The 23,626-nt window shown below is 45.5% G+C and overlaps 1 protein-coding gene across 19 annotated transcripts in view; it reads right to left on the bottom strand.

Moving 5' to 3' along the window:
• Positions 1-23,626, bottom strand: part of dst (dystonin) — a 779,292-nt gene that overhangs the window by 427,724 nt on the left and 327,942 nt on the right. For all 19 annotated transcript variants that reach the window (XM_072498412.1, XM_072498427.1, XM_072498428.1 and 16 more), the window contains 5 exons: positions 22,587-22,753; positions 3,258-3,370; positions 2,936-3,042; positions 2,672-2,791; positions 2,398-2,493 (listed from right to left, as the gene is read on the bottom strand). In XM_072498412.1, coding sequence (XP_072354513.1) covers positions 2,398-2,493; positions 2,672-2,791; positions 2,936-3,042; positions 3,258-3,370; positions 22,587-22,753 — 603 coding nt within the window. The remainder of the gene's footprint in view (positions 1-2,397; positions 2,494-2,671; positions 2,792-2,935; positions 3,043-3,257; positions 3,371-22,586; positions 22,754-23,626) is intronic.

Below are 23,626 nucleotides of genomic sequence, written 5' to 3'. Positions count from 1 at the left end.
ATTCTCCAACCTCGCTCGCGGCTGGGATTCTCCAACCTCGCTCGCAGCTGGGATTCTCCAACCTCGCTCACGGCTGGGATTCTCCAGCTGGGATTCACTAACCTCGCTCGCAGCTGGGATTCTCCAACCTCGCTCACGGCTGGGATTCTCCAACCTCGCTCACGGCTGGGATTCTCCAGCTGGGATTCTCCAACCTCGCTCACGGCTGGGATTCTCCAGCTGGGATTCTCTAACCTCGCTCACGGCTGGGATTCTCTAACCTCGCTCACGGCTGGGATTCTCCAACCTCGCTCACGGCTGGGATTCTCCAGCTGAGATTCTCCAACCTTGCTCACGGCTGGGATTCTCTAACCTTGCTCGCGGCTGGGATTCTCTAACCTCGCTCGCAGCTGGGATTCTCCAACCTCACTCACGGCTGGGATTCTCCAACCTCGCTCATGGCTGGGATTCTCCAGCTGGGATTCTCTAACCTCGCTCACGGCTGGGATTCTCTAACCTCGCTCACGGCTGGGATTCTCTAACCTCGCTCGCAGCTGGGATTCTCCAACCTCACTCAAGGCTGGGATTCTCTAACCTCGCTCACGGCTGGGATTCTCTAACCTCGCTCGCAGCTGGGATTCTCCAACCTCGCTCGCAGCTGGGATTCTCCAACCTCACTCACGGATGGGATTCTTCAACCTCGCTCATGGCTGGGATTCTCCAGCTGGGATTCTCCAACCTCGCTCACGGCTGGGATTCTCTAACTTTGCTCGCGGCTGGGATTCTCCAGCTGGGATTCTCCAACCTCGCTCGCGGCTGGAATTCTCCAACCTCGCTCATGGCTGGGATTCTCCAACCTCGTTCATGGCTGGGATTCTCTAACCTCGCTCGCAGCTGGGATTCTCCAACCTCGCTCACGGCTGGGATTCTCCAGCTGGGATTCTCTAACCTCGCTTACAGCTGGGATTCTCTAACCTTGCTCGCGGCTGGGATTCTCTAATCTTGCTCGCGGCTGGGATTCTCTAACCTTGCTCGCGGCTGGGATTCTCTAACCTTGCTCGCGGCTTGAATTCTCCAGCTGGGATTCTCTAATCTTGCTTGCGGCTTGGATTCTCCAGCTGGGATTCTCTAACCTCGCTCACGGCTGGGATTCTCTAACCTTGCTCGCGGCTGGGATTCTCTAACCTCGCTCACGGCTGGGATTCTCTAACCTTGCTCGCGGTTGGGATTCTCCAGTTGGGATTCTCTAACCTCGCTCGCGGCTGGGATTCTCTAATCTTGCTTGCGGTTGCGATTCTCTAACCTTGCTCGCGGCTTGGATTCTCCAGCTGGGATTCTCTAACCTTGCTCGCGGCTGGGATTCTCTAATCTTGCTCGCGGCTTGGATTCTCCAGCTGGGATTCTCTAACCTCGCTCGCGGCTGGGATTCTCTAACCTTGCTCGCGGTTGGGATTCTCCAGCTGGGATTCTCCAGCTAGGATTCTCTAACCTCGCTCGCAGCTGGGATTCTCCAACCTCGCTCACGGCTGGGATTCTCCAGCTGGGATTCTCCAGCTGGGATTCTCTAACCTCGCTTACAGCTGGGATTCTCTAACCTTGCTCGCGGCTGGGATTCTCTAATCTTGCTCACGGCTGGGATTCTCTAACCTTGCTCGCGGCTGGGATTCTCTAACCTTGCTCGCGGCTGGGATTCTCTAATCTTGCTCACGGCTGGGATTCTCTAACCTCGCTTACAGCTGGGATTCTCTAACCTTGCTCGCGGCTGGGATTCTCTAATCTTGCTTGCGGCTGGGATTCTCTAACCTCGCTTACAGCTGGGATTCTCTAACCTCGCTCGCGGCTGGGATTCTCTAATCTTGCTTGCGGCTGGGATTCTCTAACCTTGCTCGCGGCTTGGATTCTCCAGGTGGGATTCTCTAACCTCGCTCACGGCTGGGATTCTCTAATCTTGCTTGCGGCTGGGATTCTCTAACCTTGCTCGCGGCTTGGATTCTCCAGCTGGGATTCTCTAACCTCGCTCACGGCTGGGATTCTCTAACCTTGCTCGCGGCTGGGATTCTCTAACCTTGCTCGCGGCTGGGATTCTCTAATCTTGCTCACGGCTGGGATTCTCTAACCTCGCTTACAGCTGGGATTCTCTAACCTTGCTCGCGGCTGGGATTCTCTAACCTTCTCGCGGCTGGGATTCTCCAGCTGGGATTCTCTAATCTCGCTCGTGGCTGGGATCCGGGGAGGCAACGGACAAGCTCAGAAATCCCGGCCAGTGTGTCCTATCAGAGATCAAAGAGGTTTCAATTTAAACTCTTTATTTTTCCCCAAAGGGAGTTGCAGATTTTCATTCCACTTTCTATATCGCAGTGCTAGCGACAGGTAATCCAAATTACCTGTGATAGGTTAAATCAACTCAGACACACTTACCTCCAACAGTTTATACAGCTGCTTTATTTTAGCTTTGTCCTTCTCTTTTGGTGGGATCTCTGTGTCTTTGAACTGTACGTACTGGTTATAAAGTGCCTGAAGAGGGAACAATTGACAATTTAGAAGCTGTCCAACCATTCCCCAGTCCAAGTTTCAAGAATAATTTTCAAAAGTGCTCCGAGGTCAAGTCAAATAATTCCAGGTTTCCAGCAATCTCAGCACTTTTCTTTTTCTTTTGAGGAGACAAGAGTCCTTTCATCCTGAAACACGTTACCTTAAGTTCTGCAGGATTGTTCGAATAACTCCGATCGGACATAACTGTCACGTGATGCTTTATCCATTGGATGAGGTAGTTCACCATATTCTGGTATTCTATCCACTTGACATCAACATCCTAGCGGAATTGCAAACAAGTTTAAACAAGGTCATTCCAATTCTGGAACCAGTTACGTCATCTTTAAAACCAATCATCTATATGGGCTTTCAGGATGAAATGGATCGATATCCAATGAGTAATAATAACATTTCAGTGCCTTACATTTGCGTTGATGCCTTCACCGCCTTCTGGGACTTTGGGAAAGACATCATACAGTGATGACACATATGTAATCACAGACTTCTCATCAGGGGATGGAACATTAATATCTAAGGAAAGAGTAAGTGTTGTTTCACTTGGGCGTCAACGTACGGTGAAATATTCAGAGCACTGGTCACATTGCATCTGGTCATATCACAGATTACATCAAGAAACGGATAGTGCAACTTAATCAAATTTTCCAGATAATAAGGAACATTGTTTATTTCTCTCCAAATCTCAAAGTGACTGGGAAACGTGTTTACTAGACCGCCAACAAGTTTACCTTCTGGGTCCAACAGCCGAGTGACACCAAGTTTTTCAGCTACACCAAAGGCTTTTTCCAAATTGCCCACGTTACTCTGAACGGCTACTTGACTCATATCTACCAGGTCCGGCCTGTAATTCAAAACACGAGTTTTAAGGAAATGGCTATTCTCGTACTTAACTATACAGAACAACAACGTGGATAAACCCTATTTACAGCACTGTCATCAGTTCTGAGTGCCGCACCTCAGGAAGATTATATGCATTAGAGGGGGTGCAGCACAGAGTCACCAGAATGATGACATTATGAATTAAATTAGGAAGCCAGGTTGTATAACTTAGGTTTGGCTTTCATGGAGTATAGAAAAAAATAAGGCGTGGTCAAATTGAGGCGTTTCAGATGAGTAAAGGATTGAATAGGATTGGTTGGAGGGAAACCATTTTCCCCTGTTGGGAGATTCTAGAACAAGGGAGCATGACCTTAAAATTAGAGCCACGCCACAGAGAGGCAATGGGAGGAAAGGATTGTGGAAATCTGCAACTCGCTCCCCTCAACAAGCTACTGAGGCTGCTGGGGCAGGGGCCATGTTTGTCAATTGAACATTTCAAAGCTAAGACAAGTAGACTTTTTGTTGGGCAAGTGTAATGATCCTTGGTTTGACCTTGGATCATTGGGAAGACCCGGTTAGGGCCTAATAACCGTTCGTTTCAAGTAGACAAAGTTTGAGATTCTAAGTGAATAAAGCCATGAGATTCCACTGATTTTTTAAACAAAAATCAACGTTACTATACATGGTTAGAAAGATAAAAGCAATTTACAAGACCTATCTTACACTCTAAAACCTACAACTTCTGCAACTCATCCGCTTCATTCTGGATCACAACGTCTTCACCTTTGACAACAAGTTCTTCATCCAGACACACGGAACAGCCATGGGGTCCAGATTCGCACCTCAATATGCCAACATCTTCATGCACAAGTTTGAACACAACCTCCTCACCGCACGGGACCTTCAACCGACTTAATACACCAATACATCAATGACATTTTTTTCCTTTGGACCCACGGCGAAGAATCACTGAAACGACTACACGATGACATCAATAAGTTCCATCCCACCATCAGACTCACCATGGACTACTCTCCAAAATCTGTTGCATTCTTAGACACACTCATCTCCATCAAGGGCGGTCATCTCAGCACTTCCCTTGACTCCAAGCCCACGGATAACCTCACGATGCTCCACTTCTCCAGCTTCCACCCGAAACACATTAAAGAAGCCATCCCCTATGGACAAGCCCTCCATATACACAGGATCTGCTCAGGCGAGGAGGAGCGTAACAGACATATACAGACGCTGAAAGATGCCCTCGTACGAACGGGATATGGTGCTCGACTCATCGATCGACAGTTCCAACGTGCCACAGCAAAAAAACGCACTCACCTCCTCAGAAGACAAACACGGGACACAACCGACAGAGTACCCTCCGTCGTCCAGTACTTTCCCGGAGTGGTGAAACTACGACATCTTCTTTGCAGCCTTCAACACGCATCAATGAAGACAAACATCTTGCCAAGGTCATCCCCACAGCCCCACTACTTGCCTTCAAACAATCGCGCAACCTCAAACAAACCACTGTTTGCAGCAAACTACCCAGCCTTCAGGACAGCCACCACGACACCACACAACCCTGCCATGGCAATCTCCGCAAGACGTGCCAGGTCATCGACATGGGTACCACCATTACACGTGAGAATACCGCCCACCAGGTACGCGGAACATACTCATGCAACTCGGCCAATGTTGTCTACCTCTTACGCTGCAGGAAAGAATGCCTCGAAGCGTGATATATTGGCGAGACCATGCAGACGCTGCGACAACGAATGAACGGACACCGCGCGACAATCACCAGGCAGGAATGTTCCCTTCCAGTCGGGGAACACTTCTGCAGTCAAGGGCATTCAGCCTCTGATCTCCGGGTCAGCTTTCTCCAAGGCGGCCTTCAGGACGCGCGACAACGCAGAATCGCAGAAACTTACAGCCAAGTTCCACACACATGAGTACGGCCTCAACCGGAACCTTGGATTCATGTCGCATTACATTCACCCCCCACTATCTGGCCTGGGCTTGCGAAGTCCTACCAACTGTCCCGGCTTGAGACAATTCACACCTCTTTAACCTGGGGTTACCTCTCTCTCTGGCTCTGTAAATACTTAATTACCTGCAAATGCTCGCAGTCAAAGCATTGTCTTGCAACTTTGACTTTATCTATATATATGTTTCTGGAACATACCTCTTCATTCACCTGAGAAAGGAGCTGTGCTCCGAAAGCTAGTGATTTGAAACAAACCTGTTGGACTTTAACCTGGTCTTGTAAGACTTCTTACTGTGCTCACCCCAGTCCAACGCCGGCATCTCCACATCATTATACTCTAAAATTCAGGGTAAGTGTGAGGCACATGCGAATTAACAGGTGAACTGTCGTGGGAGTCACCACACTACACAATTGATGACAGGTGTGACCAAAACAGATTGCATGGATTTCTCAACAGCCCACCCAGACATTTGTCACGTTGTGAGGAAACTAATCTCACTGAAATTCAGCTTTCTCAGGAGGATTTCCAATCTCCACACTTGGAAGATCCTGCCTTGGAATTCTCGCCAAACGTTTCTCTGACTCGAACGGCTTCAACTATGACTCACCTTGCAGGGTTTCAGTCTCGCTGTTGGAAATTATTCTCCAGTGGATCTCTGCAAACACTCAAGTTTTACATTCCAAGCACGATTGCAGTTCTCTGGCAAAACACCACTGCTCCCAACAATTTGCAGCACTGAGGCACCAACCTTGGGCCGCCGTTTTGGATCTTCAGGGTTTCTACCATATCCAGGTCGTTTAATTTCTGCGCCCTGCAGCCCTTTCTTAAAATGAGAGCCTATGTCTCTGCTTCTTTCTTTTAATTTGACTTAACCGCACCTATTTCTTCTGTTCCCTCTCTTTTATCCCTTACCTGGGGCTTCCTTTTGGGATCTATCCTTGTCCCCTTCCCGTGTCCTGCTCCATGGAACACTTACTTGTAAATAGCACTGCATTTCAGAAAACCTGACCTGCCTTTTTTGCACCATTTTCTTCCTTATTCTGTGAAGTCACACAAGGCCTCTCTTCAGTCCGATGAGCTTTAACTGAACTCCACACGTGTGGTCAGTACCCGGCCGATGCATGAGAGGGAGGCCGGAAATTGGGTGTGAACCTCTGAACTTCAAACTACAGCAAGTGCTGGAATTCCTCACACCTTTTACCCCACTGGAACAAAGAAAACTTCACGTCAGTGAAGGGTTCTTTACGATGGTTTCACACTTTCTTTATAAAGACATACCATCAAAAACTCCAAACTCAGGTAAGTATTGGAATTCCTCACACAAGGGTGTTAAAGTTTATGGAATCAAAGGAGTCGATGGAATTGAGATACAGATCGGTCATGAAAACCTTAAGGGGCAGATTGCCAACTCTTTTTCCATGTTACTATGACTACACTCAAAATACAGCAAATTACATAAATATTAAATGTACAATTGGAAAGAAATTGGAGGAACAACGAAGATGCAAGACAGGCAGGATGAGGTCAGCTGCCATGACAAAGCTGAAAGCTTCAATTAAAACTACTGGTGTATTGTTTTAACGGAAGGCAAATGGAAGTCAGTTTGCACTCAGTAAAGTCACAGCTTCAGCTGCTTCATCAATGACCTCCCTTCCATCATAAAGTCAGCAGTGGGGATGTTTGCGATTGACTGCACAATGTTCAGCACCATTCGCAACTCGTAAGATAATGCAGCAGTCCACGTGCAAATGCAGCATCTCCTACAAGAGAGGATGTAACCACTGACCATTGACATTAATTAGCATTATCATCGCTGATTCCCCCACAAGCAACACACACACACACATATACACATATATCCGGAATGGCGGGAAAAATGAGCACCGTAGATGCAATTGATGAAGACTTGTGAGGCTTGGAACTCATATGAGGAGATTCCATTCATATCTCATAACAAATCAAACACTGAAAGACCTAAAAGTTGCATTATTCTCAGTTCAATAGCGCGTAAAACTTTTATGCTGCTGCAAAACTTAGCTCATCCAAAAAGCTCATCCAAAAAACACCAGGAGAAAATATCTATCGCAAACTAATGAAGATTTTAGAAGGGCATTTCTCACCCAGACTGTTGTTAATTGCAGGAAGATTCCGGTTCCATCGCCATTGTCAGGAAAAACGTGAAAGCATGCTACAATTCATAGTGATTTTAAGAAGGTTAGCAAAATACTGTGGTTTGGTGCAACACTAGACGACACCCTACGTGATAGGCTGGTATGTGGTCTCCGCTATTCAGAGGAAGCTGGTTGCTGCAAGCGATTTAACTCTCAACACTGCTGTGGAAGTTGCCACGTCTATGGAGCTAGCAACAAAAGAGGCTTCACAGATAGGGGCTGGAGCAGGGATCCATAAGATGGGCACTGTCAGAAACAAGGCTGCAAAGATAAAACCATGCCGATGTACACAGGTTGGACACTCAGCGGGGGAATGCTGGGGTAGAGAAAATAAGTGCAAGAACTGTAGCAAAAAGGGCCATTTTGCCAAATCATGTTGAGCTCGGCAAACTTCAAAGCCAAATATGTTCAAGAGGAAAAACACATTTAAGCAGACCAGTCACATCTATAAGTTAGCAGACGAAGTTCAAGACCAGTCAGAAGACAAAGCACCCAAACACCATCAGGAGCTAAAACTAGGCGCCTTGTCAGTGTGGGGCAATCAACACTGTTTCTAGGCAATCCCAAAGCATGATGGTAATCAAATTAAAACAGATGTGGAAATGGGTGCAGCTGTATCATTGATACCGAGACAATTTAGCATCAGAAATTGAAGCATCTGTCTTTAAAATCATCAAATGCAATCCAAAAGATGTAATGGTTGTCCATTAAAAGGATACATTATGATAAAAGTAGAAACAAATGGACGAACATTGGAGTTGCCTTTTCACGTTGTCCGTGGAGATTTTCCTGCTTTATTTGGTACAGCATAGTTGACAAAGATTAAACTCAACTGAGGAACAGTGAATTAACTAGTGGATTCAAGGAATGACCTACAAAAACATCTGGAGAAGTATCAGAAGGTGTTGAAGATTCACTGGGCCCAATGACTGGAGTTGAAGTGTAACTAAAGATCAAGCCAAACAGTATACCAAAATGTCTCAAAGCTAGAATCGTGCGCTATCACATCAAAAGTCAAAGAATTAGAAAGCTAGGTGGTTGTTTTTGACCAGCGTGATGAGCGAAAGGGCCTTTTTGCTGTGCTGTAGACCTTTATAATTCTGGTCCAAACAGGAGTGATTGAACCAGTTGCTACGGGTTATTGGGCAACACCTATAGTTTTTGTATTGAAACACAATGGCTCAGTTAGAATATGTGGAGATTTTAAAACAACTATTAACCTGATATTCTGCGCAGATCACTATCCACTTCCGCTGATTGAAGACTTGTTTGCTGGACTGTCTGGAGGACAGAAATTCAGTAAAATTGATCCATCACAGGTGTATTTACAGATGAATGTGGCTACAAAATTACAGCCGCTACTCACTATCGTGATGCACAAAGGTCTGTTTCTTTTGGAATAATATCTGGTCCTGCTCTTTTTCAGAGGCCCATGTATCAAATTCTGAGTGGGCTAAATGGGGGCAATGTTATTTAGCTGACACTCTCATCACCATTTGAGTGAACAAGAACACTTGATGAACTTGGGAGCTATCGTGAAACATCTACAAAACCAAACCTCAGAAAAGGTATACCTTTTTCAAGACATCAATAAATTACTTGGCTCATATCATCAATAAAGACGGCTTGCACAGGGAAGCATAAAAGATAAGAGCAATCTTAGAAGCACGCCTCCTCAAAATGTGACACAACGGAGGCCATTTTTAGGATTGATCAATTATTACAGTGAATTTGTCCTGAATTTAACAACATGATTGAAGCCTTTATACATTTTGTTATGTGCCAAACTGGTATGACATTGGTCAGAAAAATGTGAAAATGCATAAACAAGGTAAAAGATGCCTTAAAGAAGTCAGAGCTATTGGTTCACTATAATCCCAAGCTGGAGTTACACCTTCCTTGCTATGGATCACCCTTTGGGGTTGGTGCAGTTGTCTTGCACTGGATGCATTCAGAAGAACAACGGATAGATAGCATTTGCTTCACAAACTCTTACCAGCACAGAAACGAATTATGCTCAGCTAGAAAAAGAGGTTTTGAGCATCATTTTCAGGGTAAGAAGGTTTCACCAATACCTTTGCAGATATCATTTTACTCTTTTGATGGACTATTAACCCCTGGCAACCATCTTCGGACTGTATAAAGATATTCCTTCTTCAGCAGCTAATAGGCACAGGAATGTTTTTTTTTTAAAAATAAATCGGCATAAACGTACGATATCCAGTATGGCAAGTCAGAGCAACATGCAAACGCTGATGCTTTATCAAGATTGCCATTACAAATCAAGCAAGAACCTGAAGAGCATTTAGTCAGCATCCTGTATTTCTCACTCGTGGATAATGTACCTGTGACTTCATGTCAAGTTCAGAGATACACAAGAAGCGATCCAGAGATGGTGATGGGCCTGGTTCAAAAAGGAATGCTGGCAGATGTTCATCATCAAAATCCAGACCTCAAGCCCGAAATCAAACAAAGTTTTATGTTCACAGTCCAGAATGGATTTCATTGTGGGCAATCACTGATTATTCCTCTGTGGTTGCGTAATAAAGACCTTGACCAACTTCATGAGGGAAATCCTGGTGTGGTGAGGATGAAGGAACTAGAACACAGTTATTTTAGTTGGCCAAGTAGAGATGCTCAATTTGAAGAGAAAGTGGAGCAATGTCAGTCCTGTGTAAAACTAAGAAACACTCCACCACTGCAACCCTTACACCTGTGGGAAAGGCCAACACAGCCATGGCAGAGAATACACAGACTACACGGGACCAGTTGAGGGACACATATTCCTAGTGATTGTAGATGCATACTCTAAATGTGATTATGAAATCCACGACGACAGAACAAACTATTGAGAAGCTGGAAAAATAGTCGCAAGATTTGGCATACCAGCGCAGGTTGTAAGTGACAGTGGAACTCAGTTTACTTCTAAGGTGTGTGAAGACTACTTAAAGGGAAATAGTTCACAGCATAAAATGTCTGGTCCATACCAGCCTGCAACAAATGGATTGGCCAAACGTTTCGTACAATCACTGAAACATTCCATCAAGACATTGAAGGTCCGAGGTACATCGACAAGAAGAGTGAACACATTCTTAGTCTTACTGGAACATCACACACACAATGACACAGAGCTCATCAACAATGCTGCTGTTCAAAAGGAAACGGAGAACACAGTTTGATCATTTTTTAAAATAAATTTAGAGTGCCCAATTCATTTTCTCCAATTAAGGGGCAATTTAGCGTGGCCAATCCACTTACCCTGCACATCTTTTGGGTTGTGGAGGCGAAACCCACGCAGACACGGAAGAATGTGCAAACTCCACACGGACAGTGACCCAGAGCCGGGATCGAACCTGGGACCTCAGCACCGTGAGGCAGCAGTGCTAACCACTGTGCAACCGTGCTGCCCACAGTTTGATCTTTAGATACCAGCTGATACTTCAGAGATTGGTATCCTATCAAAAACAGGTCCAATAGCATACACCGTACAGACAGGTGGTGAGAGACTTGTGCATGTCTTACTGACCAACTACTAGCTCACAAAAGTGCTAGAACCTCTCGAGAAGTATTTCCATTGGAAAATCTAAACAGTGATACCTCTGAACAGAGACCAAACACAAAGACAAGTGCAAATTCTGTTTCTGAGGGATTCCCAATACCTATAGAGACAGGCACTGGAGTAACTTCCCAGGAAGTACCACCGACTGAAGGAAAAGAGGACACTTCCAAGATCTCAAGTAGCCAGGTTCTAGAACGTTGAATACAACCCAAAAGGTCCAACTGAGAAAATACTACCTTATTGAGTTGTATATATGTATCAAGATAATGCAGAATTAGGTTGTAAAAAGTTAAGCACTTGTCATTGTACTAAAGGGGTGTTTTGTATCAGAGAATACGTCCCTGCATGTTGAAGTGTCACGTGATTTGTACTGTCGTCAGCAGAGTGCGCAGGCCTCAGTTTACCATCTTAGATTGTATGAGCGACATCCCTAATAAAGCTGCTCAACGTGTTTGTGAGAATCCATAGTGTGGGCACCTCCATACCTTTTCTGTTAGCAGCAACCTCAGAGACATAACAATTGTGTGTTCAAAGCCTAAGAGTGGGATTTGAAGTCTGAGCATTCTGATTGGATAGACTGTTACTGAGCCGACACCAACTCTTAACACTGTTTATGTCATCAGCATTGATTTTAACAAGAAAAATAAACGCGAATGTTGTGGACAAACCAAGACAATGATTTTGGAAAGCAGAGATCAGACAAGGTTTGCTGTACAACAGATAAGTTCTCAATATTTGCTCAGAATTTATTGTTGCGTGGAGCAAAAGGATTACCAAATCAAATTCTTCTCCCTAGTTCATATAAAGGAGCATTGCTAATGTAATCCAGATGTACCTTGTGTTATACTTCAGTTAACACATTCCTTATCTTCCTTTCATCACTTCAGTCTCTTTGAAACATATGCTGTCTAGAATTCTCTCAAAATCTTTCATCAAGTTGTACAATTTGACAAGTGAGAGAAGAAATCACTTTAAACAGACATGACTCTAAGGTCAACACCAAAAAGAGAGAGAGGTTGTGCCAGTGAGAGAGAGAGCACACAAGAGGGTGTGCCAGTGAGAGAGAGAGCACACGAGACAGTGCAACAGTGGGAGAGAGAGCACACGAGACGGTGCGACGGTGGGAGAGAGAGAACAGGAGAGGTTGTGCCAGTGAGAGAGAGAGCACACGAGACGGTGCGACAGTGGGAGAGAGAGCACACAAGAGGGTGCAACAGTGGGAGAGAGAGCACATGAGACGGTGCGACAGTGGGAGAGAGAACACAGGAGAGGTTGTGCCAGTGAGAGAGAGAGTGCACACGAGACGGTGCGACAGTGGGAGAGAGAGCACACGAGATGGTGCGACAGTGAGAGAGAGAGCACAGGAGAGGTTGTGCCAGTGATAGAGAGAGAGCACACAAGAGGGTGCGACAGTGGGAGAGAGAGCACACGAGACGGTGCGACAGTGGGAGAGAGAGCACACGAGACGGTGCGACAGTGGGATAGAGAGCACACGAGATGGTGCGACAGTGGGAGAGAGAGCATACGAGAGGGTGCGACGGGAAAGAGAGAGCACAGGAGACGGTGCGACAGTGGGAGAGAGAGCACACGAGACGGTGCGACAGTGGGAGAGAGAGCACACGAGAGGGTGCGACAGGGGAAAGAGAGAGCACAGGAGACGGTGCGACAGTGGGAGAGAGAGCACACGAGAGGGTGAGACAGGGGAAAGAGAGAGCACAGGAGACGGTGCGATAGTGGGAGAGAGAGCACACGAGACGGTGCGACAGTGGGAGAGAGCACAGGAGACGGTGCGACAGTGAGAGAGAGAGCACAGGAGACGGTGCGACAGTGGGAGAGACGTGAAATGGTGTGACCTTGGGAGAGACAGCATGAGAGGGCGTGACAGTGGGAGAGACAGCATGAGAGGGCGTGACAGTGGGAGAGTCGTGACAGTGGGAGAGACAGCGTGAGAGTCGTGACAGTGGGAGAGTCAGCGTTAGGGGGCGTGACAGTGGGAGAGACAGCGTTAGAGAGTGTGACAGTGGAAGAGACAGTGTGAGAGGGTGTGACAGTAGGAGAGACAGCATTAGAGGGTGCGACAGTGGGAGAGCAAAACCAAGGGGGTGTGACAGTAGGAGAGACAATGTAAGAGTGCAGCAGTGCGACAGAGAATGAGCAAGCATGCTAGAGAGGACAATAGTAAGGGGGAAGAGAGCGAACATGCTAGAGGGTGACAGGGGAGGGTTGGAGGGGAGGGAGAGAGAACGTGGTGTCGTCCGGGAACGTGGTGTCGTCCTCCCAGGCAGCTTCGTCACCCCTAGGCGGCGCTGTTGGGGCAAAAAGTGGGCGGGGGGGCACCTGTAGGGGGCGCCGGGGCTTGTTCGGGCCTATGCAGGGGCGGCGGGAGTACTGACCCTCCAGTCAGGTGCTGCGGGGAGGGTGGGGGTGGGGGCACTGGTGCGTGTGCGCGTGGGGCTCCGGCGGGCGCCAGGTCCCGAAGGGAGACTGTGTCTTGGCGGCCGTCAGGGAATGCTACATAGGCGTACTGGGGGATGCCGTCCCAGCAGCCTTCACTTTCTGTATCGAAGCTGCTGGGGAACAGTTCTAGCTGATTAAATTGATGCGTAATCAATTACTCGCGAGACAAGGTGAGTCATAACTAATAGGCTTTAATCTGCTAGAACTGTTCCCAGCAGCTTCGATACAGAAAGTGAAAGCTGCTGGGATGGCATCGGTTCTTATACTCCACCTCTCAGGGCGGAGCTATGTACATCAGCCAATGGTAGACTCCTGGGTCTAGCCAATGGTTATCCACCTCTCAGGTACTGCAATACCTGGTATTACCACATTAGGTAAGAGAGAGGAGAGAGAAAGACAGACAGAGAGAGTATTTGGCAGCTGTGGGAGATAGATAGAATGTGGAAGGGGAGGAGAGCGAGAGAGAGAAAGTGTGTGAGTGTGAGAGAGTGAGTGAGTGAGTGAGTGTGAGAAAATGAGAATGAATGAGAATTTAAGAAGGCATGCTTATTAGGGAGAGTGAAGATGTGATTGTGTGAGAGAGTGCGACGGTGGTAAGGAAGGAAATGGGAGAGAGGGAGATGATGATGTATCTTTGAAGTGGAATCACATTTGTATTGTAGAAAACAAGGCAGCCAATTTGCACACAGCAAGCTCCCCTGTACAATGACAAACAGAAATCTGAAGTACTGTAGTTGGTGAGGGACATACATTGGTTAGGAGACCAAGAAGATATTCCCAGCCCTTCTTTGAAATAATGCTATGGAATGTATACTTCCAACTGAAAGGACAATCATTGGCTTTCCATCTCATGAGGAGGTCTGCATCTCAAACATTGCAGCACTCTCTCAGAATTGCACTGGAGTGGCTGCCAAGGAGGCTCAATGTTAAGTACCTTACCTCGCCAACCAGCAAATAAAAAGAGTAAAAGTGGCTTATTCAATTTGCTTAGAATTACGAAAATATCAGCTTCCCAAACTGTCCCAGTGTTTTGGAAAAAAAATAGAGTCCAAAATTCCTTTCTATATCCGCAATGTTCTTTGGCTCACTGTCGCAATGGAAGCATGCCATCCTTCAAAGTCCAATCTCTATGTAACTCCAGTCCACACACCAAAGTGACTTTCAACTTCGCTCAGAATGAACGAGTCAAAGCATTACAGAGGATAACTAGATTAAAACAGAATGGACCGCTCAGCTTCGGTCTAAACTTGGGTAGAAGACCAGAATGCCAGATGTGAGCAAGAATGGCTGCCCTTGGCATTATGGCAGCAATTCAGCGAGACCAACACCAAAGAGGCCTCGTAAAACTGAAGTCAATGCCCCCCGGGAGGTAACTCCTCTCGAGCTGCAATTATATCCGGAGCAAAGGATGATGGTTATAATGGATGGAGGCGGACTTCAATCCCAGACATCACCACAGGAGTTCTGCAGGCCAATGAGCTCAGCTGAAGTAGCTTCAGTTGGTTCAGTGATGACTTTCTAACCATCAGGTCAGAAGTGGGAAATGTTGCCAATGATTGCACAATATTCAGTGCCTTTTGTGATTCCTCAGATACTGAAGCAGTCCATGCCCAAATGCAGCAAGACCAGGAAAACTTCCTAGTTTTGGCTAAGTGGCAAGCAGCATTTCTGCCACATATTTCAGGGCAGCATGGTAGCATAAGTGATCAGCACTGTGGCTTCACAGCGCCAGGGTCCCAGGTTCGATTCCCTGCTGGGTCACTGTCTGTGCGGAATCTGCACGTTCTCCCAGTGTCTGCGTGGGTTTCCTCCGGGTGCTCCGGTTTCCTCCCACAGTCCAAAGACGTGCAGGTTAGGTGGATTGGCCATAATAAATTGCCCTTAGTGACCAAAAAAGCTTAGGAGGGATTATTGGGTTACAGGGATAGGATGGAAGTGAGGGCTTAAGTGAGTTGGTGCAGACTCGATGGGCCGAATGGCCTCCTTCTGCACTGTATGTTCTATGTTTATATGTTTCAGGCAATGGGCATCTCCTAAAGAGAGTCAAACCTTTGAGAAGCAGATAGAGAGGAGATGGCGCCGGAGTGTGAAGCAATGGAGTTGAAGGTCGGGAAGTTGGTTCACATGGGAATTTCTGCTAAGTTTTTCTCAAGTTTAAATTTAGATTACGAGTCAGACTCCGACACAGAACTTCCAAATTGCAAGCTAGTTAGAGTAGCCAGTTAAGCAGGAGCTGCCTGGTAGTGGCAGTCATCTGTCAATCAGCTGAAGTCACCAGTTCTCTGTAAATGCAGACAGGTTTGCAAACTGCACAGAGTAAGGGGATGCATGGAGAGGAGATGGTGCGTGAATGTGATCTAGACCAAGTACAAAGTGGGGAATTTGAATCAAATGGGAATTTCTGTTAAGTTTTATCAAGTGTAACTCTGGATTAAGAGCCTCTGGCCGAGTGTGAAGTCGGGAATTTGGTTGCCGTGGGAATTTCTAGTGCAGAGAGATAGGAGGTGCTCTTTTTTGTCCCTTTTCTGTCTCCAGTAGCTGGTGAGTCTTTTTACTTAGACTCCAAGCTAGGGGAGAGTGACTTTCTATTACTTTTGCTTAATTAATAACTAATTGACTAATTAAATAAATAAGGTGAGAGACATAGCCGGGACGGTGGTGTGCCGCGACTGCAGCCTATGGGCATCTGTGGAATGCAATGCAATCCCTCATAACCATAACTGCATTAAGTGTCTGCAGCTTTCACAACTTCAGCTCAATGTTGCCGAGGTGGAGTCGGAGTTTCAGACACTGAGGGGCATCAGGGAGGGAGAGTTGCACGGATGTTTTGGCTGGGTTGAAGAGACTATCCTGAGAAACCACTGCAATGATGTCCTGGGACTGAGATGACTGATCTCCAACCACCACAACCCATCTTCCTTAGTGCCAGGTACGACTCCAACCAGCGGAAAGTTTTCCCCCTGATGCCCATTGACTCCAGTTTTGCTAGGGCTCCCTGATGCCATACTTGGTCAAATGCTACCTTAGTGTTAAGGACAGTCACTCTTGCCTCTGGAGTTCAGTTCTTTTGCCCATATTTGAATCAATGCTGTAATGAGGTCATGGGCCGAGTGGCCTTGGAGGAACCCAAACTGATCATCAGCGAGCAGGTTATTGCAAAGTAGGTGCCACTTGATAGCACTGTTGATAACTCCTTCCATCACCTTACAGATTATTGGGATAAGGGGATGATCATCTTAGACTGAGAGGAGGAGAAATTGCATCACTTAAAGGGTTGTAAATCTTTGGCATTCATAACTAAAGAACAGGAGCTGAGGATACTCCATGAGCCATATGATCTACTTCTGTTCCGATTTCTCGTGTTCTTGACATTCAAGAGTATTACCATCTAGGCAAATCCTCCATCATCTATATCCTTGGAAGTTTCCCGTTATTAAAACATATTGGACCAGCCATATGATTGTCAGAGGCTGGGAATTATACAGCAACTTATTCACCTTCTGACCCTATCCACCATGAACAAGGCACAAATGAGGAGTGTCATGGAATGGTCCCCAATTGACTGGATGAGTGCAGCTCCAACAACACTCAAAGTATAACACCATCCAGGACAATGCAGTTTGCTTGATCAAAACCTCTCTGACTGCCTAAATACCCGGCATACTGCGTGGTGTGTACGATCTGCAAAACTGAGCCACAGCGAAGGCTCAAGGCTTCTCCAGCTGCCCCTCCAAGACCCTCAGCCTCCATCATCCAGATGGAACAATACTGAAGGAGCACTGCACTTTTGGAAGTGGCATCTTTCAGATAAGTTGTCAGACCAAAGGCCAGTCTGCCCTCTCAGGCTGATGTGAAACATCCCACATCACCAATCGAAGAGGAGCAACAGCGGTTTCCTTGATGCCATGAGCTTGCACGCCTCCCTATTCAGCAAAACAGACCATTTGGTCATTCATTTCACTGTCATTTGTGGGAGCTTGCTGTGCACAAATTAGCTGCCATGTTTCTTACATTAAAGCTTCCCGAGTACTTCATTGGCTGTAAAGTGCATTCGGAAATCCCATGGTCATCAAAGGTAAATAAATGCTCATCTGTACACTACGCAGGAGAAAGCGACAACAGGGTACGGTGGTTTCAACCGGATGGCCGTAATGAATCTGACAAGAACGAGCACTGCAAAAGCTTGTCTTCTTGTGCAAATTACCATTTGGATGGTCCCACACAGACAGCTTAAATGAAAGCTTGAAAGTCAGATCACCCAAAAACCTAGCGTCACTTACTATTAAATGCATGGTGAAACATTTCACCAGGGGCTGCTCCGAGGGATTTTCAGGTTCCAATATTATAAACCTGGGAGGTACATTCAGGAATCTGCTTGAACAGGCAATCAAGCAATTAGATACAATGTAAATAAATATCTGAGTGTTCAGCCCAGCCAAGGATAAGGCAAGTTTGGGCATATTATGGCAAAGCAATGAACCTCTTCCAACATATCTGTACAAAGTTATATAGAATTCTAGTTGTGTTACATGATTGCATTTAAGTACTTCCTACAAACTAAGTTCAGCGGTTGCAGGAAAGAAAATCATTCCAATAAGTAAAGAAATAGAATTTGCGTTTCTATATTGCTCACAATCTGAGGAAGTCCCAAAATATTGCGTGGTCTCCTTTAGAAATGTTGTCAATGCTGTAGTTAGGAAAATAAGGCAGATTAATTGAAGTTTGTAAGATCATGCTGTGCACAATGCGGTAACCGCCCAGAAAATTTGGTTTAGTGATGTTGATTGAAGAACAAATAGGGCTCTCGCAGAACAACCCTGCTCTTCATCAATTAGTTCTGTGTCACCAATACAGAAAATTCCCATGATGAGTCACTGAAATGTTGGGATGAATATTCTGGGATATCCTTTCCTTATCTTTGGGACCAGGGAGTTTTTTAAGTAGAACTTTCAGCTGGGTCAATGCTGAACGACATTTTCTCATTCTACACCTGGGCTCCAATGTCAGGGAGATGGTAGAAGATTGAAGACAATTGCAAAACCGAGGAGACATGAGATATCGAAACTAAAGCTGAAATGTGACAGTGGTTACAATCACCACATTGAATATGACAGATCTACCAAAGAATCCAAAACTAAACATGAGCATAGCAGAGGGGAGGATTACACTCGAGGACTCATTGCACCTTCCTCCGTAGGAGGTGGCCTTATTGTCCATCATGCCTACTCTAGTTCTTGGAAAGAGCTATCCTGCTGGTCCCATTCCCCAGTTCTTTCCCCACAGTCCTGAATTTTTAAAATCCAATTCCCTTTTTGAAAGTCACTCTTGGATTTGCTTCCTCCACCCTTTCAGGCACACTATTCCAGATCATACCGTGTTCAATAAAAAATAATTGCATCTCCCCTGGCTACTGACCGTATGTCAGTGGAAAGTTATTTACTCTTTTTAAACACTTAATGATTTTGAACATCTCTATAAAATCTCCTGTAACCTTCTCTGCATGAGGGAGAACAAGCCCAGCCTTTCTGATCTCAATCTCTCATCCCTGGTACATTCTAACAAATGTTCTCTGCACCCTCTCTACAGACCTGACAACCACTCAGAACTGGACACAATATTCCAGCCTAAACAGTCATTTTAAGTTTACAACCTTTGCTCTCGATTTGTTCAGAGGCCATGATTCAACAACATAAACTGCACTGGAACACCACGTTGTTGCTTACGTGACGTTACCATGAAAACAATGATCGAACTCTTTTGTCACAAATTCTTCCGAAACAAATAAACCATGGTTTGCAAGACACTTTCATAGAGACTTGGTTTGATTTTTTTGTGTGAGGAATGCTCACACCCGGACAACAAATAATTCTGACTTAGGCATTCCCAGCTGGAAGATACCAATGTTAGATGCAACACACATAGCCACAAGGCACACTGCATCTCGAAACCCTCAACCCACACTTGGAACAGGTCATCTGGTCATCTAGCTCATGAACGCTTATGGGAGCTTACTATGTGCAAACCGTCTACAATGTTCCCCAACAGTGGCTACACCTCAAAGGTGCTTCACTGGTTGTAAAGCAACTTCAGACATCCTGGGGTGGTACTAAGGTACTCTATGAATGGGAGTCTTTCCTTTTTGGACAAGGGGATTCAGTTTAAAGTGAAGCATATTCATAAAAAAGAAATTTGGGCGACAATTATTTTCAAATTAGAGGGAGAGAAAGATAGAACAGTGGGGGGCGGCACGTGGCACAGTGGTTAGCATTGCTGCCTACGGCGCTGAGGACCCGGGTTCGAATCCCGGCTCTGGGTCACTGTCAGTGTGAAGTTTGCACATTCTCCCAGTGTCTGTGTGGATTTCACCCCACAACCCAAAGGTGTGCAGGGTAGGTGGATTCGCCATGCTAAATTGCTTCTTAATTGGACAAACAAATAATTGGGTACTCTAAATTTTTTTTTTAAAGATAGAAGGGTGGAACTGAAAACACTGCGGTAAACAGGATCCAGGGCTATCAGTTGCAGAATAATGCCAAGAAACATGGGAGGTTTGGAATAATTAACTGGATGGGTTGTCTTTTACCCAAAGCATTACAATGTTGATCTACGTCACCTCCAAGTGTTTGCCTATGCATCACTGTAAGGTTCTTATGCAATAATTCAATCAGATAAATGCCTGCCAACCATTGCTTGTGTACCTCACATCACCTGAAGACTGCATCTTCACTGCTAGACCGAGCACACACCCAGGCAGAAACAATTATTTCAACTGCAATCTTACTAACAACATCAATCACAAAAACCACAGGTTACCCAACCATGACAATTTTACACACAATTATTTTTTTCTGTAATGAACGGGCGGACCCAAATTATGGAATTCCATCCCATTGACACTTCCAAAACAGAGCACAGAGGAAAGGTCTTATGACTAAACAAAACTCCTTTTAACCTTTCCTTGGCAGGATAGTGCATATTGAAAACAGAAGTAAAATTCCATTTTGCGACAGTTAGCCATATGAAGTAGATTTTCGGGAAAACTCATATTTTACAGCACAGGTGTTCATAAAAGTTCATAAAAGACAGGCAAGAAGTCAGAATTGGAGGAATTCCGAGATATCGGCGGGTTTGGTCGTAGCCCGCAGAGATAGAGAGACACGAGGCTATGGAGGAATTTGAACATGGAGCTAAGAATTTTAATATTCGAGGCACAGGAAGACTATTTGATGGGTGACTGGGACTTGGTGCGAGTTAGGATATGGATAGCTGCATTTGGGATAGGTTTAGGTTCATGAAAGGTATGGGGTGCCATGTTTACAGCCAGGAGAGCATTGGAATAAGTTGAAGTCACAGGAAGTTTAGCTTCAGTTGGGAATGGGTTTGGTCAGCCAACAAACATTAGCAATGTCAAATAAAACACTGAAGACTGGCCGCAGCATTTAACGTACTCCTTGCCGTCCCACTCAGCACTGAATTTTCTTCTTGATGGTGCGGGCTCACATGGGTATTGTTTCAGAATTGTCAAACTGCCCTTTTCCCAATAATGGCCCTTCTTATAATGTTGCTTGGATGCTAAATGCCAGCAAATCATTTACTGAGCAGCAGAGCTGACAAGATCCTTCTCTCACCTGCCAGCACCATTGCCCTCACCAGATCTGGAATGGAGAGATCAATTTTCATTTCTGAGACCAGGAAATCCAGCATGGACCAGCGATCTTCCCTAGCTAGTGTGCCATTTACCCCATGAAGGGCAATCTAAAAGTACAATTTTTACATTTTCGTCAAAGTTCAAAGTCCCTTCCCAATCACTGTTGCTCCACAGCGCCAGGGTCCCAGGTTTGATTCCCGGCTTAGGTCACTGTCTGTGCGGAGTCTGCACGTTCTCCCCATGTCTGCGTGGGTTTCCTCCCACAAGTCCCGAAAGACGTGCTGTTAGGTGAATTGGACATTCTGAATTCTCCCTCTGTGTACCCGAACAGGCGCCGGAATGTGGAGACATGGGGATTTTAACAGTAACTTCATTGCAGTTTAAATGTAAGCCTACTTGTGACAATAAAGATTATATATTTTTTTAAATAATAAAAACCCTTTGTTACTTGTAATGACAAACAGATTGGGTTACAATTGCTTTACTAATTGATCACGTTTATTAATCTAAAGCAGCAAATACAACCGGCACTTCAAGTTTACCTCAGATTTCTGCCATCCACAGCTTTTGTTTTTGTGTTAATTCACTGCCAACCCTCTCCAGGAAAGCCCACCTTGAAGCTCTGCTCTTCTCTCCAATGGGATTGCGGTTTCTGTCTTTCACCTTGTGCAACTTCATTGTTTTCTATTTCCTTCACTTGTCCAACCAATCTTTCCCTTAGCTCTTTCCTCCACACTCTCTCCATTTTTCCAGTCTCTGTACTTGCTTTCAAAAGCTACATCTTTTCCATTTCTGCCAAAAGATCAGCACCCTGAAACATTCACTCTGATAATCTCTCCACAAATGCTGTCTGATCTGCTACCCATTGCCAAGGCTTTTTGTTGGGACAAATGGCATTCTTCTGCACTGTAAACTCTATGATTCTATCCTGACACTCGTTGCACTGATTTGGCTACTGGATTTATATCAGTACACAGCACAGAAACAGTCCATTCAATTAACTGGCTATACTGGTGTTGATGCTTCACAAGATCCTCCTCCCACCTTACTGCATCTCTCCCTTTCTTTCTTTTTTCTCTCTCTCAACTCCAGTATTCATCCAGCTTCCTCGTGAATACATTTATGCTATTCATCTGGATTATGCCTGGTGGTAGTGAGTTTCACATTTCCGTTAATCTCTGGGCGAAAAAATGTCTCTTGAACTTCCTCGTTGAACTTATTAGTGACCATCTTATATTTATGATTCAGACAAGTTTAACAAAGAACCTTTCCTGTATTCTCGCTTTTCCAGCAATGCTCCCATCTCAGGAACAAATGTTAAAAAAAAAGTTCATACACTTCATATTCTAAAATTGAAACATGTAAAGTTACAAGAGGGCAGCAGTTTGTCCCTGCCAGTAGTGTGAAAGCAGTACCTGTATTTATGAATGATTGCATTAAATAATCTGCCATCTCTCCAACATGAAGTGAAGTTCTCACATCTGACTCCAGCGTAGCCCTCTGATGTCTGCTGTGACCATAGTAACAATTTCTCCTTGGCCGACATGTCCTCGGACTCCCCAGTAACATGGATGTCAGAGATCTGAAGAACAAAGTCTGATGTTAATAAATTGCATCCAGAGTTGAGTGGGTGAAACCAAAAAGGTCTGAAAATGCACACATTACCACACAAAGTAGCAGAATCGCTGTAGTGTGATGGGCAGAAATAATTATCCCACTTTTTTCTGATCTGTCATGAAACACAAATGCTCCAGGTCTACTTCAGATGGGCAGAATTATTAGTGGGGAGGAGCATTCATTTCCTCGTTGTTTATCTTCTATTACCGTCGAACCGGTGTATAAAATCGCCGAAATAACTTCAGCATTTCAGCATTTAATGGAGTTAGTAGACAGACTACATGAAGAAGTAAATACTAACACCGGAACATGACCTTGAAAATTTCCTCATAAATCTGTGCTGCCCTGACTGGTTTAGTTTCGTCTTTTGGCAGATCTTAGGAGCGAAGGGAATGCCTCAAAATCCATCACTCCACTCAACAACAACTTGCATCTACGCCTTTGCTAAAAGTATTTCACGAAAACACAATCAGGCCAATATTGACACCGATGCGAAGCAGGTAATATTAGGGTGGGTGGCTAAGTACTTGGTCAGAAGTAGGTTTTAAGGAGGGTCAAAATGAAGGGGAGAGAGTGAGGTGGAGACACTGAAATTGAGGGAGACTCACCCCTTCAAATATTATCAAGCTTGTTTTCTGTTGGTGGGGTAAACAAGTAGCCATCATATCCCTAAGGGATGTCAGGTAGGTTAAGGCGATGTATGTTAGAAGGGGTTTGCTAGGATGTTGCTTGGTAAGCAGGGCATTTGTTATGAGGAGAGGTTAGATAAACTCGGTATGTTCTCACTGGATCGACGGAGGTTGAGAGGCGACCTGATAGAGGTCTACAAGATTATGAG

The sequence above is a fragment of the Scyliorhinus torazame genome, chromosome 4 (genome assembly GCF_047496885.1).
Source record: "Scyliorhinus torazame isolate Kashiwa2021f chromosome 4, sScyTor2.1, whole genome shotgun sequence".
NCBI classification, from domain to species: Eukaryota; Metazoa; Chordata; class Chondrichthyes; order Carcharhiniformes; family Scyliorhinidae; genus Scyliorhinus; species Scyliorhinus torazame.
The sequence above is the reverse complement of the archived record's forward strand: the minus strand, read 5'-3'. Positions and strand labels throughout refer to the sequence as shown.